This window comes from Uloborus diversus, chromosome 1 (assembly GCF_026930045.1).
Source record: "Uloborus diversus isolate 005 chromosome 1, Udiv.v.3.1, whole genome shotgun sequence".
Taxonomy (NCBI): Eukaryota; Metazoa; Arthropoda; class Arachnida; order Araneae; family Uloboridae; genus Uloborus; species Uloborus diversus.
The window spans coordinates 115,927,408-115,944,990 of NC_072731.1; the positions used below are offsets into that span (position 1 = coordinate 115,927,408).

Here is a 17,583-nt window from a genome sequence, read left to right on the forward strand (position 1 = left end):
GAAGTCAGTGCGAAACGATTAAGTACTACTAAAGGGCGTCCATCAATATGTAAAATAACGCACATAAGCCGAATTAGTAGAGGTTGCGAAACATTAACTTTCTATTGGAATCCAATTTTCAAGGAATACATTACGGATTGATTGTATACAGCATTTTATTTTATAGAGCAATCCTAATGATATTTTTTGTTTTCAGAACTGAACATCACACAGTATTTGATCGTCATGCTTAAACTGAATGATTCATCAAAGAGTCGAAGTCACCATTCGCCCAAATTGATACGGGAAAAAATTGTGTATTTCATTTGAAGAAACAGTTTAAAATATAACAGTACTGATGTCTTCAGAAAGACATACATCAATCCACACGTATTTCAACAGTAAACATTGTAATTTCCACCTATTTGATAGGCACATGAAAAATAGTCATTTTTCTAGGGATTAAAAAAATAATAATGAAACAAAGATAATTAATAAGACTGTCTATTGCTCCCAAAAATAGATATCGATGCGAGAAAAAAAGACTAAAAATGTTATTTCTGCTGTTGAGACTTCTCTTGATGAAAAATCGAATACTTTGCTTGATATAAAGAAATTTACCAACAGTGTCAATGCATTCTGAAAATCACAGCTCCATGGAAGTAAACAATGTTATTTCCGATAGAACTAACTTTTCTTTTGAAAATTTAAACTTCTCTGACAACGTTGATAATTTTCCCGGAGAACATGTACTTAACTACTCTACACGAGCATTTACTGATATTATGCTTATATTGTTCAATAATTTCACGAACTACACGGAAACCAACAGGAGCATCCTGCTGTTTGAAGACAATACTACTGTCCCAGAAAATGGGACAACATCCGATGTCCCGGAAATGCATCTCATTGCCAAACTGAGCTTGACCGCCGTATTGGGGATCATCATACTGGCTACCGTGGTGGGCAACGTGTTCGTCATTGCAGCTATTTTATTGGAGAGAAACCTTCAGACGGTTGGCAATTACCTGGTGCTTTCCCTGGCCGTCGCAGATTTGATGGTGGCGCTACTGGTTATGCCCATGGGTGCCCTCTACGAAGTCAACCAAGAATGGGTCCTGGGACCCGAACTGTGCGAGATCTGGACGTCTGGTGATGTCCTGTGCTGCACGGCTTCGATCCTCCACTTGGTGGCCATAGCGATGGACCGGTACTGGGCAGTGACCCACGTGGACTACGTCCGACAAAGGAGCAGTCAGAAGATCGGGTTGATGATTTTCCTGGTGTGGGCCGTAGGATTCTTGGTGTCCTTTGCTCCACTCTTTGGTTGGAAAGATGAAGACTTCCTCTACAGGATTGAGCAAGAGAAAAGGTAACTATTTTTTGCTTTAAAAAAATGTATTGCTTTTGACAGTTATGTGTAATCGTGGGCTGATCCGAGAATGGCAATGAATTCAAGCCACTTGGATTGGCTAGAATAAAAGTGGTTTAAATGAAGAATTCTACAATTTGTGTTTAGCATGTATTTATGCGTTCCATTTTAGATTCTCTATTAAGTAATTAAGTTACATAAAAATATACTACTGTCTGCCCACAACAGCTATAAAATTGGCAAACGTCCAGTTGAGAAGATTCTATCACAATGGGAGGGAAAAGTAAAAATTTGATGCTCGTGTTTCGCTTATTTCAAAGTCAATCTGCTTAATATAGAGGCTAACACGCTTCTGCAAAAGCTGGCATCCCTGAAAACTAATAGATACGTCCATTTCCGCCTGTAAGCCGAATATTTATCTTTCTATCCACACACCCATGCCCCCATTAACCCGCTCATATGATAATTCCTTAATAATTTTCGTTTGAAAATAGATCGTTCGACTATGAAGAGATCTTTTGATAATCGAAAATTCGACACCAAACGTTCAATTATAACCCCATCAGAATAAAGTACGCAAGAAGCAATCATTCCATTTTAAAACCATTCGAAATCCATCAATTCCAATAGCGATGACGCACCACATACGCAGGGGCGTGCACAGAAATTTCGGGGCTCGTCGCAGATGACTTCGACGGGCCCCCTCCATATTGTTTACCCCTGTGCCCCTAATATATTTCATCTCTCGTTTTAAAAATTTCGGGCCCCCTTCAAGCTCGAGCTCAGGGCAACTGGTGTCCTTCCTCTCCCCCTTGCCCTGTGCACGCCCCTGCACGTATGGAGTTTTTTTCCCCCCAAGAGCGATTTCGAAAAAAGAAACTCTCCCTAAAATTACAATCCCGCAGTTTGCGTCTTAACTCCCGTCCCCCTCTCCTTGTTGTCATCCCCTGCGAATGAATAACACGAGAACTAAACCATTTGCTTCTTCTTTATCTTTATCTTTATCTTCTTATCTTACCTATAATAAAGCTGAATGTCCCTCTGTCCGGATCTCTGTCTGTCAGGATCTCTGTGACGCGCATAGCGCCTAGACCGTTCATCCGATTTTCATGAAATTTGGCACAAAGTTAGTTTGTACCATGGGAGTGTGAACCTCGAAGCAATTTTTCGAAAATTCGATGTGGTTCTTTTTCCAATCCAATTTTAAGAACAAAAATATAAGATGGACGAGGAAATTACGAAATTATCATAACGTGGAACCGTAACATGGGCTCAAGCTAATTGGCGAGATACGAAATTATCATAACGTGGAACTGTAACATGGGTATAAGCCAATTGGCGAGAAAATTCACCATACATTATTTGTAAATATAAAGGCGAACCAAAAGACCTTTTAATTAAAAGACCCGGAAAGTCTCTCTGTCTGGATATCTCTCTGTCTGTCAGGATCTCTGTCTCTCAGAATCTCTGTGACGCGCATAATGCCAAGACCGTTCGGAGGATTTTCATGAAATTTGGCATAGAATTAGTTTGTAGCATGAAGGTGTGCACCACGAAGCGATTTTTCGAAAATTCGATTTTGTTCGTTTTCTATTCAAATTTTAAGAACATTTTCCCGAGCAAAATTATCATAAGATGGACGAGTAAATTACCAAGTTATCATAACGTGGCAAGTCAATTGGCGAGAAATTCATCATACATTATTTGTAAATATACAGGCGAACCAAAAGACCTTTTAATTTTCAACTATGGGCAAAAAACAGTGCGGGTGCCACCAGTTAAGAAATAAATAAATACCTTTGTGTCAAGAAATAACAGGGAATAACCAACTTTTGTAGCATAAATATTCAGATTACTGCAGACACGTGTCTCGGGATTCATTAACCAATGGTCTAGTCGAAGGTGGACGTAAGGGGGAGGAGGTCCCCTCAGCTTTTAACTAAAGTATTCCCCCTTTTTACATTTTTACATGAAATACAGTGACTCCCAAAACTGTTAGTACACTTTGGAATTTTTTAGTAAAACCAAAATAACTCGAAACTAAATTCGAATATGAAGTCCAATATTTTTTCACATCATTCCTATATCATTCTAAATACAACCTATTGGTTTTTTCAAAATATTGACGGATCTTCTTTTTGAAATGGATCAGAAAACGAAGCTACAGAGAAATAACACGCCATCGTACACTCAAATATTTTCGAATGAATTCACGATTAAAATTATCATATGCCGTTTTATTAATAGTTTTGCCTTGTGTTGACCCTTTAAGTCATTTGGCTTTAATTTTTTGTTTATTTATTCCTTAATATTGTGCTTATTACTGTAAAATGGCTGGTATTCGTAAAAAACCGCAAACACCATTAAAAATTTGAATTTTTTTTACCACAGTAGTGGTAAATTGGTTTGAAATGTCTCTAAACTAGTTAATTTATTTGTTTGTATAGTAAAGTGCTTGATAAAATGCTTTAAAGAAAGGAATCGGACCGAAAACAAGGTAAGAAAAGGTCAACCGGCAAAGTTGACAAAACGTGATTGGAGATTTAAAGTTAAAAAAATTATGAAAAATACACATTTGAGTGCTGAAAACGTTTCTTCAGAGTTAAATGTAACATATTACATTTAACTTTCAACTAAAATTGTTCGCAAAGTTCTCTGATTAGCTGGATTAAATGGGACCTCTTCCCGCAGAAATTTTCTTAGTCGTGCGAAAAACAGAAAGCTTACGCTTTTCGTCGCAAAATCAAATATAAATAAGCTAAAAACGTTTTAGAATCACGTCTTACTTACAGATAAAAATTAATTCAACATTTTTGGTTAAATTGTTGTATAACTGTAAGTAGAAGAAGAATTTAGGCACTTAATCTTAAGAACTTATTTGGATCAGTTAATCAGGACGGTGGAGATGTTCTAGTGTGAGGGTGCATATCAGCATCAGGACTTGGTAGTTTGTAATTTTTTGATGAAATAATGAATCATGCTGTTCCTTTAAATATTTTAACAACCAATTTTGAACTCTTAGCCAAAAATTTGGTTATTGGAAACAACTTTGTGTTTTATCAAGATAACGATAAGAAGCACACGGATTTCAACATTTGAGTCTAGTGCCACGAAAACTGTCCTAAAGTTTAGAAAATACCCCCTAAATCTCCAGATTTTAACTTTATGTAACGCATTTAGAGATATCGGGAGGCTAGATTACGAAAATAGGGCTTTAAAACGAAAATAGAGCTGGAAACAGTAAGACTCGAAGTGTGGTAGAACACTTACTCAGAAATTACGCAAAAAAAAAAGAAAGAAAAAGAATGAAATCTAGACGTTTAAAAGGTGTTATGAATACTGTATGATATTCTACTAATTAATAACTTAATCAAAAGTTAGATTATTCAATAATATGTAGACAATTTATAAAGTGTACGAAGACTTTCGTGAGATAAAATTTCAGGCACTTTTTGGATTTTGATTTTTAAAAAATTAAGTTTTAATATTTTTTAAAAACTTTTCATGTAGTTTTGTTAAAAATAGATCATAGATCTTATAATTAAATACCTATTCCGAAATATTAATTCTAACCAATTGATTGGGGCCTATTTCGTTGAAAGTCGTAGGTGTACGAAGACTTTTGGGAGCCACTGTATATATTTTAGTTTTAATGCCCCTCTCAAATTAGAACCTTATTAGTGTCTCCTCAATCTTTGCTTCCACTACCTGGACACACAACCCATGTCACCCATAGACTCGTCCATGTGTTCATTCGTTAGCACCATTCTCTAAAAAACATATATTATTGTGCTAAAAAATCATCTCAAAGAATCATTTGATAATCAAGCATTCGGCAGCATACATGCAATTAATTACAACACTATTCGAATGCAAACACAACACACAAACTTCTACTACAAATATTCGAAAGGCAAATCTTTGATTATAAAATCCTTTAGATTACAGGGGTATCCATTCCTCAAGTATGCTGGTGCACCTCTTAAAAACGAATCCCCCCCCCTAATTTAGAGCGCCATGACTCCCTTTCTCTGTGTTTTTTTTTCGGAAACAACAAAAACCACGCCCATTTACACATTTAACATTCATTTTTGAAAGCAGCCCTCTGGCAGGGGTGCCCACTCCCCGAAGAGCAAAGGCGCACCCGCTCCTAAATTTCGCAGAGATCCCCCAAAACAGGAGCTCCCCCAAAACAGTAAGAAATACCCCTCAAAACAATCCCTCTAAAAATTTCAATGTCGCAGCCTGCGCCATGACCCCCCCTCCCCCCAAGTGCCCCCCCCCCCCCCCATCCAGGGAATTCGAGAAATCAACATCCCGATAAGTGCACAAAGCTAGAATTGGAGCAGTTCATCGCTCGAGAACTCGGACAGGGATAATCGAGAACTCGAGATACGTTTATCGAGAACTCGGGTTGTGATAATCGAGAACTCGTGACGATCGAGTGATTCGATTATGAGAACTCGATTATGCCCATCACTAGGTCATTGGTTTTCAAGCTTTATTGAAGTTCCAAAATATTTTTAATTTATATTTAGAGTTGTAAAATTTAATGCAAATTGCCACATTCCGCACGAACACAGATCATTTAAACTTTCATAAGTCCGTTAAAAATTACGACAGGTGAAGCTTCTTCTATTCTGCTAAGACAGATGAAACATTTTGAAAACATGTTTTTAATTAATTGAAATTCACAAGGGCCAGAATCCTTCGTCTAAAAATCCGCGCAATAATACTAAAAAGTAAAAATGCTAAATTTTCTGTCAAGGTGATATCCTTAGATCCTATTGGAACGCTTTTGCGAGTGGTTTCCTAGAAGGGGGGGGGGGGGGGGGGGGAGGGAAGAAGCAAGTTTTTCTACGTCTATGTAGATGAAACTTATTTTTTTTAACCTGACTTAAGGTAATGTGGCTTTAATGAATCCCAGGGAGCTACTGAAAAAAAGGTTAGTACACATTCATTTACAGTCGAGTCCCGACTTACGCGAGGGATGTGTTCCAAGACCCCTTGCGTAAGTTGAAATTTTGCGTTGTGGAAAAAGGACACTTGTAGACACTCGTAAACACCACCTCAAACTATTAAAAATCATTTCTTAACTATACATTAATTACTGTTTCTTAAAAAAAAAAAAAAAAAAAAAAAAAACGTTTTTTTTTTCCCACTGCTACGATGCACAAAATCAATGATCAATGGGAAAGAAAGAAATAAAATAAACCATTACGGTGCGTACAGTATGTAGTAAGAGAAACAAATGCTCTATAGTTTTACTGTACAATGGATCCAGTAATGATATTTGTGATTTAAAAAAGTGAAGATGATGATGGTTTATGCTGTTTGATCAAACCGTTATTCTTATATATTGTTAAACGCACAATACAGTTGCTTCACTAGTTCTCTTATAACGTTTCGATCGCAACACCCCTTTTCCTGGTTTCTTAAATTTACAATACAAGAACAGCTTCCATTTCCATAATGTTTGCATTTTCCTTAGATACTACTAGGTGAACTTTTACAAATTTCCCTTTTTTTTAACTTTTAATTATACATATGAAAGATTAACTCATACCTAATTGTCGTGCTATCTTCGACGCATTTAATAGTTGTTCAAGTGAATAATCCTTAGCTTTTCTTTAATTGACAGAAACTTTCTCTTTTTCTTTCTATCCTCACAAACTTTAAGATGAAACAGCGCCCTTAGGTGTCATTATATTTCATCAACTTTCACATTTAGATTGAAAGAAATAAATGGAAAGTGAGGAGTAGAGTTATTTGTCTAAGCGATGTTCAGACCGGTACGGTGTGGAAACTTCCGCTCTCAGGGATGAAGAAAAGAAAAAAAAAAAAAATGGAACGAAAGAAAAAAAAATAGTAGCCAATAACAAAGCCGATACTTACACACCACGGTTCCCTTCCTAAAATTTTCGTGTTGCGGGCGAGGAATTCGCGTTAGTTCTGAAATTCTTTACTGGTGAAAAAATCGCTTTATAGCCATTTCGCGTAAGTTGGATCGCGTTGTAGCGGGAGTCGACTGCACATAGAAATTAAGAAAACAAAATCTAAATTGAAAATGTTGCTTTTAAATGTTATTAATTAATAGTACATGTCTGCCACGGTTTTACTGAATAAAACATTTCAAACTGATACCTTACTATCCATTCCTCCAGTCGCAAATTTCAAGTCATTATCTCATAACAGCTGCTAACATTCTCAAATGAAATGAAATATGTGCATAATAAAGGATTGAACTCCTGAATCACGCTTCCTAGAAAAATTAATTATTTCAATAACTTCTCAGTCACTCCGCTGTTCCATTTTAATGCATAAATATTTTCAGACCTAACCAAAAGCCCTAAGCTAAAAAAAATACATATTATTTAATTGCACGTTTTCATCAAGCTTTAAACAAATAAATCATTTGAAATATCACCAGGTTATAACCTACTCACTGATCCATGAATTTTTAATCTTTATCTAAACATAATAGCTAGTATATTTTATATACCGTCATCCCAGTTATGATATCCAGAGACTGAAGTTTCATCCTTAATGTGGACTCATCAGTCTGGAATCGTGTCTAACTGAACTAAAGGCAAATGTTATCTCATTAAAGCTGAAAGTGCCAACAAATTGGTAGATAAATTAAATTTATCTCACCGGCGAGCTTTGTTTCCAATTTAAGAATTAAACTGCACATGTCTGCGGACTCTCTCGCAGGTGATGAGATAAATTTACTTTAGCTACCAGTTTGTTCGCACTCTCAGCTTCAATGAGATAAATTATTATGCTTCTATCTCGATTATTCCTTATTCCAAATTGATGAGTCCACAGCAAGGACCAAACTGCAGTCTCTAGATGAGATAACCGAGCTGCCGGTAAATTGCATGTAGTTCTTAGCCCTGGCTTAGGGGCGGTAACTTACGGCTTAACTATTGTTAATGTTTTCAAACGATCCGAAATAAGTTTATAGCATTATACAGGATTGGAATGCCTAAGTCCGCTTCCAGTAGTGCCATAAACTGTCGAATTATGCTTCCAATAGCATCCTGGTTGTCGTAGCCGTCAAACCATAGTTTCAATAGCTTTCTGCTACGTCAAATGATGTTTTCTATAGCTTCAGGAATTGTTAAATCATGCTTCCCATAGCCGCCAGAACCGTCAAATGATGATTCCCTAAGTCTCCTGAGCTGTTTCATTTTGGACTGTCAGCGCAGTGTAGTCAATTATGGATCTTGCTACATACGATCAATAGAACCAACAAACTAGTATCAAATCATTGTTTCAATATCATACTAAGCGGGGAAACGACAAACAGTAGTTACGTTTTAAAATAAAAGATTTAAAATACGTTGCGCATTTGGAAGCATAATTATTAAGATTCAAAAAAGAAAGAAAAACGACTAATCCTTTCATTTCAAAATATCCGCTAAAATAAAAGAAATATAAATCATTTCAATATATTTCGTATCTCTCTGACGTTCTATTGTAATGCTTAAGTAATCAAAAAAGTATCAAAGAAATATTAACTAATAACGTTATACTTCAATGTTATTAACAAAGACATTTTTCTCGCAATTTAATCGAACAGACCATCTGGAACAGCAATCTTTCACTTATTATATTTCTCCGGGTTATGAATTTCAAATCATTATCTCAACAAGACTCCTAATGTTCTCAAATGACTCGAAAGACGTTTACAGCAGTCATAAAGATTAAAAAAAAAAAAAAAAGAAAAGAAAACCCCACAACCATTTAAAGATCTAAGAATTCTCAGTGTGACGAAGCGAAAAATTCTGCGATAAGAAAAATTTATTTGAAGAAAAGAACAAGACCTGTAAAGTTTGGCCATAACTGCGATTCGTTATGTGAAGGTGGAAATACTTCAACTGTCTGCCTTTTTAAAAGAGATCTTAAATGCCTCCGAACACGCTGTTTGTCAGGGCGAGGGAAAAAAGAACGAAATCGATTTCGACTTCTCATTTGCTTTTACGATCCCCATTGTTAGTTTAAAAATGGAATTGGTAAAGGATGCGGGTTTCTTTCTCTCGAGTGGTTTTTCTTACAAGACATTCGGCTGAATTATTTCGATCTTTACAAGTTCCGGGTTTCCCCCTTTTCGTTCCATGACATTTACTTTCAAGAAAAGTTTTGAATTCTTGTAGTTTGGTTCTTTTTGAAATTTGGTCCAGGTATTGCATACATTCTGATTAATGTGTAATTTGCGGTACTTTTGCTTCCTTGTGCGAAGTGAAGAAAGTAGCATTCAAGGAACATCACTACTCAAATTTCAACTAACGTTTCCATTGTCATCACCCTTGTATCAATTTTGAACATTTTCATTCTTGATGTTTGGATATTATAATATAGGGGATTGTGGGGCGAAGTGAAATTACTTACTTTTAAGATTTTTTTTTTCAAAATCAATAAATTGGAAGTTCGTTTTGAAAATAAAGAAAAAGTTTACATATTTTATTATAAAACTTGCATTGAAACATTATTTTTTATTTTTAACAGCAAATTTATACCAAAAAAAAAAAGCGGAAAATTTCCCCTTGTTTTTTCCATGGGGCAAAGTGAAAAATAAAATATTTTTTAAATTAAATATTTTTTATTCGACTGTTAAAAATATTTTTGATCAGATAAATGAGTAAATAAAGGAAAGAATGAATAAATGACAATAAAACAAAACAATAAACGAAAAAATAAAGAGATAAATAAGTTAATATATGACAAAAGTTATATGAATGAATAAAATAGTGAATGAATAGAAAAATTATTGAATGAATGAATAAATAAGAGAATTTTAAGTGGAAGAATATAAATGAAACAACTAGTTAATGAATACTTAAGTGATTTCATAAAAGATTGCATGAAATGGACAATTTTACTTTACCGCGTCCACTTTGCCTCGCATGCACTTGACTAACTGTATAAAGCATTTGAAATACGAATAAGCTTAATATTAAACAAATAAATACTACACCGAATATTAGTAGGTCTCAATTAATAGTTAAAATTTTAGTAATAAAACCTTGATCATTTAAACACAACAATTATTTTTTAATTATAACAAAATATTACAATATGGGTATCCATTTTTAAAACTTGCTTGAATTATCACATTCTTTGATTTTCAGAGGTAGTTTTTTCTTTATTGGAATAGACTACATGTTATAGTGAAAACATTACTACGCAGGTGGCGCCAAAAGCAAAGTAAATATCTCACCATTTCACTTTGCCCCATATTCCCCTACGTACAATTGTGTGAGCCACCAAAACTCATCGCACAGTTTCTTGTGACGAAGTTTGTTTTTCAAAGCATCTCTGTGTGTGTGAGTAGTTCGCAAGGAGGGATGGGGGGCTAAGAAGTGTTTAATAGTAGAAGGATGACATTTCATGTGTAGCAGCTGTACGATGTCTAGTTCCGCTCCTTTTTTTTTTTTTTTTTGATACAATCAGGTCCCCGTTCAATCGCTTGTACACGCTCATACATTTGTATTTTTATACCATACCATTTTTGATTACCGCAAAGAGTTAAAATTTCGTATTTCGAGCCTGTATAACACCTGGTTGTGCATCTTTCTTTCCTGTGCCAATCCGTTTTTCGTATTAAAATATTTTCGTGTAACTTGAAGGGTATTGGCGAGTTGATTCGTTTCTGAAATCGTTACTTGCATCAAAATCACCACATGTAAATTTTCTAATCACTTGCAATATTCAATAGGACTTGTTTGTTTAGTTTATTTGGTAGCTGTTAGTATATCAACCAAAAGATTGATGGTGTTGATGAATGGTATGTGAAGTGAAGTTCCTGCTAAAGTAGAAATTATTTTAAAAATAGGTGATGAGTTGAAATGTATTAAATATAAAGTCTTAGAAGATTTTGTTATTTCCAATGGTGTCAAAAAGAAAACTGTGGGACAATTCCTTCACATTTTTATTGATTTATTTAATGAAGAAAGTAGTGCCTAAATTTCAGCTAATCCCAAAATAATTCGAGTTAAAAACGCAAATAACTCCCGCCGTAATAAAGTTAGAGCATTGGAACAAATTGCGTAGAACGCGGAAAATTCTACCCTTTCAAACGATATGTAATATTAATACGTGCAAGTAATTTTTCACCCCCATATTCCAGAATTTATGAGCAAATTGGGCCTAAATTGGAATAAAAAAAGAACTACCCGTCAATTTTTTTTTCGAACTGGTCTGCAAACCTTTCCGGGGCTAAAATAAAGATATTTCGAAAATTTCAGCGAAATCGGCTGGTTGTTCCCGAGTTTTGCGCGTTTAAACAAACAGACGCTTTTTGGACACTTCATTTTATACTATGTAGAGATTATTCAAGAAAGAAATCAATGATTCCGCTCCGAAATTTCTTCCTGATAACTTTTGGTTTTATTCATCTTTTGTTACAAATTGAAATTTTTTGTAGGTTTTATTGAACCTCATTTGTCAGCAACAAACATTTGTAGTAAAAACTTTGATGTGTGCTGCATTTTTTGGCATTTAATGGGGTTGTTTCCTTCAGTCAAAAGTACTACTTTTAGCAACTGAAATTGATAGAATAAGCAAAAAAAAAAAAAAAAAAAAAACATGAACCCAGAAAGTACTTTCATTTTCCCAACAGTTATTTTTTCATTAATTTTTTAAAATGTCCGATTTTTCAAACAAGGCGTGGTCTGTATGACGTCATAAATGATGCACTTTGCGCATCTTTCTACCACGTTTCCACGTTATAATAATCAAGAAGCGAATTAAATATTCCGCTTTCAACCACATCGTTGCCAGTACACGTGAGTAGATATGTGAATTAAATATTATGCTTTGTGAATGGCAACAGTGAATGGCCTTTCATCATTTGTGATGTCAGATGCAGAAGCGTAAACAATAAAAGCGCACCGGTTAAATTAATTTTTTAAAAATATTGAACTTAAACAAATTATTTGAAAAATGGTCAGATCCTGTGTTTTTAAGCATGCTCTTTCAGAAAAAAAAAAAAAAAAATACTTTCAAAATTTTGGAAACGACCCCATTCTCCAGTATTCGGAAGTATTACACTTTTGCAGCGCTAGAATTCCCCCTGGTGGTGATTTTTGGCAATATTTTTTATTGAAGAAATGGAAACCCCATGGTCTGCAATGTACGCTCAAGAAATTTGGCAATGTTTCGTCCAATACTTCACTTGCCAGAGGGCTCTAAACACCTCACGTTATTTTATAATCACCCTGTATATACCCAGTACTGGATTTTTAATTCTTCATAGCTGGGACAAATTTTCAAACTGCCGTTCTTATCCATTTTTATTCGAGTTTTTGTATCGAATTTCAACGATAAAAAGACAGAAATTGGGTGAGTTTTCAGCACTAAAAGTTGCCTCCCGTGGCAAAGAGCGATAGTTGCTCATCCTTCTTTCTGGCACTATGTTGGATATATCAATGTGTAGATTATACATGATGATATGCTTCACTATTACGAAGTTTTTCATACTACGGGTGCTTGTTGCTTGTCATCCTACTGTGTCATAAGTGCTTGTTTTTGAGCAATTTTAAACATTGATTTGACAACCAGTCAACCGATAATCAATCAGTAGTCTTCAAGAAAATACAAATTTTGCACATTGATATTGCTTGAAGATGTAAGGTTACAGATGCAGTCAATAAAATTATTAAGTTAAAACTGAGACTGGTTCAATTTCACCTCAAAATAAAGTTCATTGCTGCCGAAAGCGATTCATTTAATATTAAAAGTAGTTAATAACCTATCAGGACTAGTTTTAAGCTTTTTGAGAGACTCGTGTGATGCTGGCGTTGGTGTATTTGAATAAACAGTTCGAATAAGCTCATTCTGAAGGAAAAGGCACCACTATAAAGAGCTTTTAAAGCAATTTTAGCTCAAATTCAATCACCATCACTGAAGAAACTATTGCCGGTAAATCCAAAGAGAGTACATGTAATATTCACTACAAAGTTGTGCTTTGCTTATGTTTCTTCAGTTAAATGAATAGCTTGTTTTTCTTGTACAGAAAATGAGTCATGGTCTTTTTTACTGATGCTGGCTAAGTCCATTAGAAGTTAGCATCATCATTTATGGTGCTTTTTGATATCCGTCCGAGCCACGTTGCATATTTTGCTCTGAAGCAGCATCTTGCCCATATTTCCTCCATAAGGGATGCATTATGGATGAGACATTTAGTGCATCGCCGAGCGGCAAGGAAAATAAACGATTCAAAGGCGAACGGAACGAACAGTACGGGAAGAAAAATGGATGAAATATGGATACGTTAATCAAAAGTTAAGACGTAAAAAAATTCTGGAAACAATAAAAGCCTTTGGATTCGATTTAGATGTTTATTAATAGATAACAGCTTTTACGGATGACAGTTTTGATTTATTTAAACTTTAAGCCTTAAATATGGCATCGGCACATTTTTTATTATTTTTTAATTGATAGAATCCTTACAAAAGACTCATTTCTGAATTTCATTTAATAGTGTCTGGCGATAAATTTGAATTTGGAAGAATATTTCCTGATATCAGAAGTCTGATTCCCAATTTTTTTTCTTTCAATTTTAAATGTTATTACAACTTTTTTTTTACTTAGAATAAATTTTTGCGTCGGATGGTAATTATCTTTATTTTCCTTGTTTTAGTTTCAAAGAAAATGTCTGTTTCTTTTTAAAAATGTTTTTAACACCCGATGGTGATTTTTCTTCATGTGTTCAAAGAATAGCTCGTTTTTGTTATAACTTTTTTCATTGAAACAAATAAAGTCTTGGAAAGAACGAAGAATTTCTCTTTTTCTTTTCTTTCTTCAACAAGCATTAAGTAAATACTCTTATTTTAAAAACGAAAAATAATTTTTAAAGTTGCAGCTAAAAAGAGCTTTTGCACCTTTTCTCTTTTGCGAGCAGAGTGCATCTTTAGGATTTCTGACTTAAAATTTTGTATATTAGTTCCGTTTCATCGCATTTACTGATAACGAAGTGTCCTATTTCTCATCCTTCAGGTGTCTCGTGAGTCAAGATGCTGCTTATCAGATTTTTGCTACCTGTTCAACGTTCTACGTCCCTCTCATCGTCATCCTGATCCTGTACTGGAGGGTGTATCAAGTGGCGCGCAAGCGCATTCGTCACAAGCCGGGTGCCAAGTCGTCATCGCACTGCGTCCAGCCTATCCAGAAGCAGATGGTCCACGTAGTCTGCAGCGACAACAGGAACTCGACGGGTTCTGGACAAGTAACTGAGACCACCACCACGACAACGAACGGAACCACAGCTTCAGTTGTCGGGAATAACGTAAGTGAATGTGGGAAAATAAGTGTAACTGTTCAATCCTGACTGTTAACCTCATTTTATTTGGAAACCTTAAATCTCTCCCAAGTTAGTCCATTGAGTCAATCTGCAAGCATATGTGTGTACGATGTTTTCCTTTTAAACAATGCACGAAATCCCGAAAACCACTCAGTTTTTTGCATTTCACATTAGTAAAATATTATAAATGACAGTTTTGGGTTGTTTTAACTTTGAAATGCCTTGTATGCGTAAGGAGAAATTTCACTTCGATTTGAAATAAAATTTTGCCCGGCGCTGTTTTGATTGTCTTTGTTTGCACTTCTACGCAGTTAGTGACATAAATAGTTCTACGCTCGTTTTGCTGCTCTATACATGAAAAATATTTCGTTTAACAGAAGTATTACAACAAGTTTGAGAGTGGGTTTAGTTAGTATTTAGGATGCCAAAATACAACTTGTTTGCTATTAGAAGTCGTTTATCAAAAATATCCATTTTTTTTGCCTACCATAACCCGAATGAGTGGCTTTATGCACTTTTCATGGTTTTCTATTTTCAATTCATAAATGAGGGTAGCAGTGATGGAAAGTCTTCCAAAAAGACACGTTTCCCCAGAGAAGCCTTGTACCAAAAAATGCATAAAATGAATTTTGTTTTGCATAGGGTCGAAAACCTATTGAAGCTCTTGAGCCATTAAGCATCCAACCGATTAAAACAAAAGCTACATTTCAATACAAATATTTAAAAAAAAATCTAACTAATTTCTATGGTGAAAGAAATATTATTATTTACGTGGCATTGATAAAAAATGAATTCATTAACGTTCTGCAAAGACACAGAGTCCACCATCATATATCTCCCTGATAATGTAGATGATGATTTTTCAGGGTCAATATGTAGCCGTGGCCCTATGCTCAACCGTAGTGAACTCTTATGAATTGAAGTGTGTACTCCGTATTTGTTTAGACGTCGTTTACGCAACTGCCCACTGATCTTAATCCACTTATTTTCTTATTACAGCCAAAACCCAAGAAGAAAGTCACCAGGGAGAACATGGAGGCGAAACGAGAGAGAAAAGCAGCCAAGACTCTCGCCATCATCACGGGAGTGTTCGTGATCTGCTGGTTGCCCTTCTTCTTGACGGCCTTGCTGATGGCCGTGTGCGAAATCGAGCCGGATCCGCACCTCTTCTCCTTCTTCCTGTGGCTGGGATATGCCAACTCGACGCTCAACCCCATCATCTACACCATCTTCAGCCCAGACTTCCGAAGCGCCTTCAAGAGGGTGCTTTGCGGGAACAAGAAGAGAGGTCGACTGCGATAGAGACTGCATACAGGAAACAATAAAAAAAAAAGACCCAGCGCAATAAGGACTGCATCGTGTACTAGAGAAGCTTCGACAGAACTGCCTGGGGAAAACGGCCTATGTACTGGAACAATTGGAGAAGGGGACTATAGGAATAGGAAAGGGAGACAAATTGTGATAGGGACTGCATGGTGTACTCGAAAAACTTGGAGACTACTCTACGGAAACAGGAAGAGAAACTCATTGAGATTGGAACTTGATGAACTTGTAGATTTCTTTTACGGGAACAAAAAGAGCCCAACTGCAAGAGAAAGTGAGTTGGTGCCTTTAATAACCTGTCAGTTCCCTGGAGAATTGCTTAAACTCACATTTATTTCATACGCACCATCTAAGAAGAATATTTCTCCTTTCAAGAACTGTACCTCATACAACTAGCTCAAGAAATGCCTCTTCTAAAACTTTCAAAACCTACACCAGTGATCTTAAAACTGTTTGGTGAAACTATAGAGTTCTGCGGTACATCTCCTTGAGGTGCCGTCTGTTAAAAAAAATTACTTGTTAAAAAGTAGCTATTCTGCCTAAAACAATATTAAGAGGAGTGAATATGAAGATAGCATCAACAGCCCTGTTCAGAAGGCACTCTTGTTGTCCCACAAGACCCTGCCCTTCCACCTGTAAAATTTTTTTTGGCGGGGAGAGAGCTTTGGAAAGTGGTTTTCCCCAGTGATGCACCCAAGTTCGCCAAACTGCATGCTGGTTGGAAACATTGCAAAAACTCCAGTCGAAAGCGGGAACAACTAGATCCACATGTAACAGGTAAAAATGGAAGTGCAGGGTAAAGTTGGGTACAAGAATTCCTTGTGAATGTTGTTAATAAAGTAAAATTTGAGTTTATTTTCAAAAATTCAAGCTCACTACAAGTCCCCAAATGTTGTTGATGCATTTACGGGTGATCCTTGAATCACAAGTTAATGTAGTTTTACATTAATTTTATGCATAATTTTTTGTTAAAAAATTTGATGCTTTTCATCACTAGCATTTACATGAAGTATTTATTAACTGCAAATAAATCTATTTTAATATTATTTTACAATTTATTTGGAGGAAGAGAAAAAAAATCTAGTCCTGACCAGGTAACCATACCGATAGTGTAATTATGAAAAAAGTTGAAATAACTATCAATCAAAAGAGTATGTTGAGATTTTTTGACACAAAATATTTTTATCCTCCTGCCCCCGTTATCGAGATATAATATCTTAAAGTACGCCTACATTTTAAGAAAAGTGACAACTTTAAAGACTAGGTAGAAGATGGAAGCTAACACGCAACTTCACAGTTTGCGTGCATGCAGCAGGACATTCATGAGAGTGAAAGATGTCTTCTATTACATACCAAAACTCCAAAAGGTTGCGACTTTGCTAAAAATTTCGGCAGACTTTAAGGTCTCATATTTTAATAACAGGGGCACAAGGCCAAATAATTAATGAGCACAGAAACCTGATTTCATACGTTCTTTCGATTGCTGTTTTTCTTTTTTCATCATACACAAGCTTATGGTTTCCTTGTAAAAGCTCCGCATGGCGACAAAATTTGTAGACCACTATTCTGCACCAAGTAATGACAACTCTTGCTGCACGAAGAC

At 35.5% G+C, this 17,583-nt stretch overlaps 1 protein-coding gene across 1 annotated transcript; it reads left to right on the top strand.

Annotated features, from left to right (window-relative positions):
• The first annotated feature begins 764 nt into the window (after positions 1–764).
• On the top strand, positions 765–16,450 carry LOC129234521 (5-hydroxytryptamine receptor 2B-like). The gene is made up of 3 exons (XM_054868531.1): positions 765–1,351; positions 14,354–14,642; positions 15,657–16,450. Exons 1-3 carry the CDS (start codon positions 765–767, stop codon positions 15,957–15,959), a joined length of 1,179 nt encoding a protein of 392 aa, XP_054724506.1. The 3' UTR covers positions 15,960–16,450.
• The last annotated feature ends 1,133 nt before the right edge of the window (positions 16,451–17,583 follow it).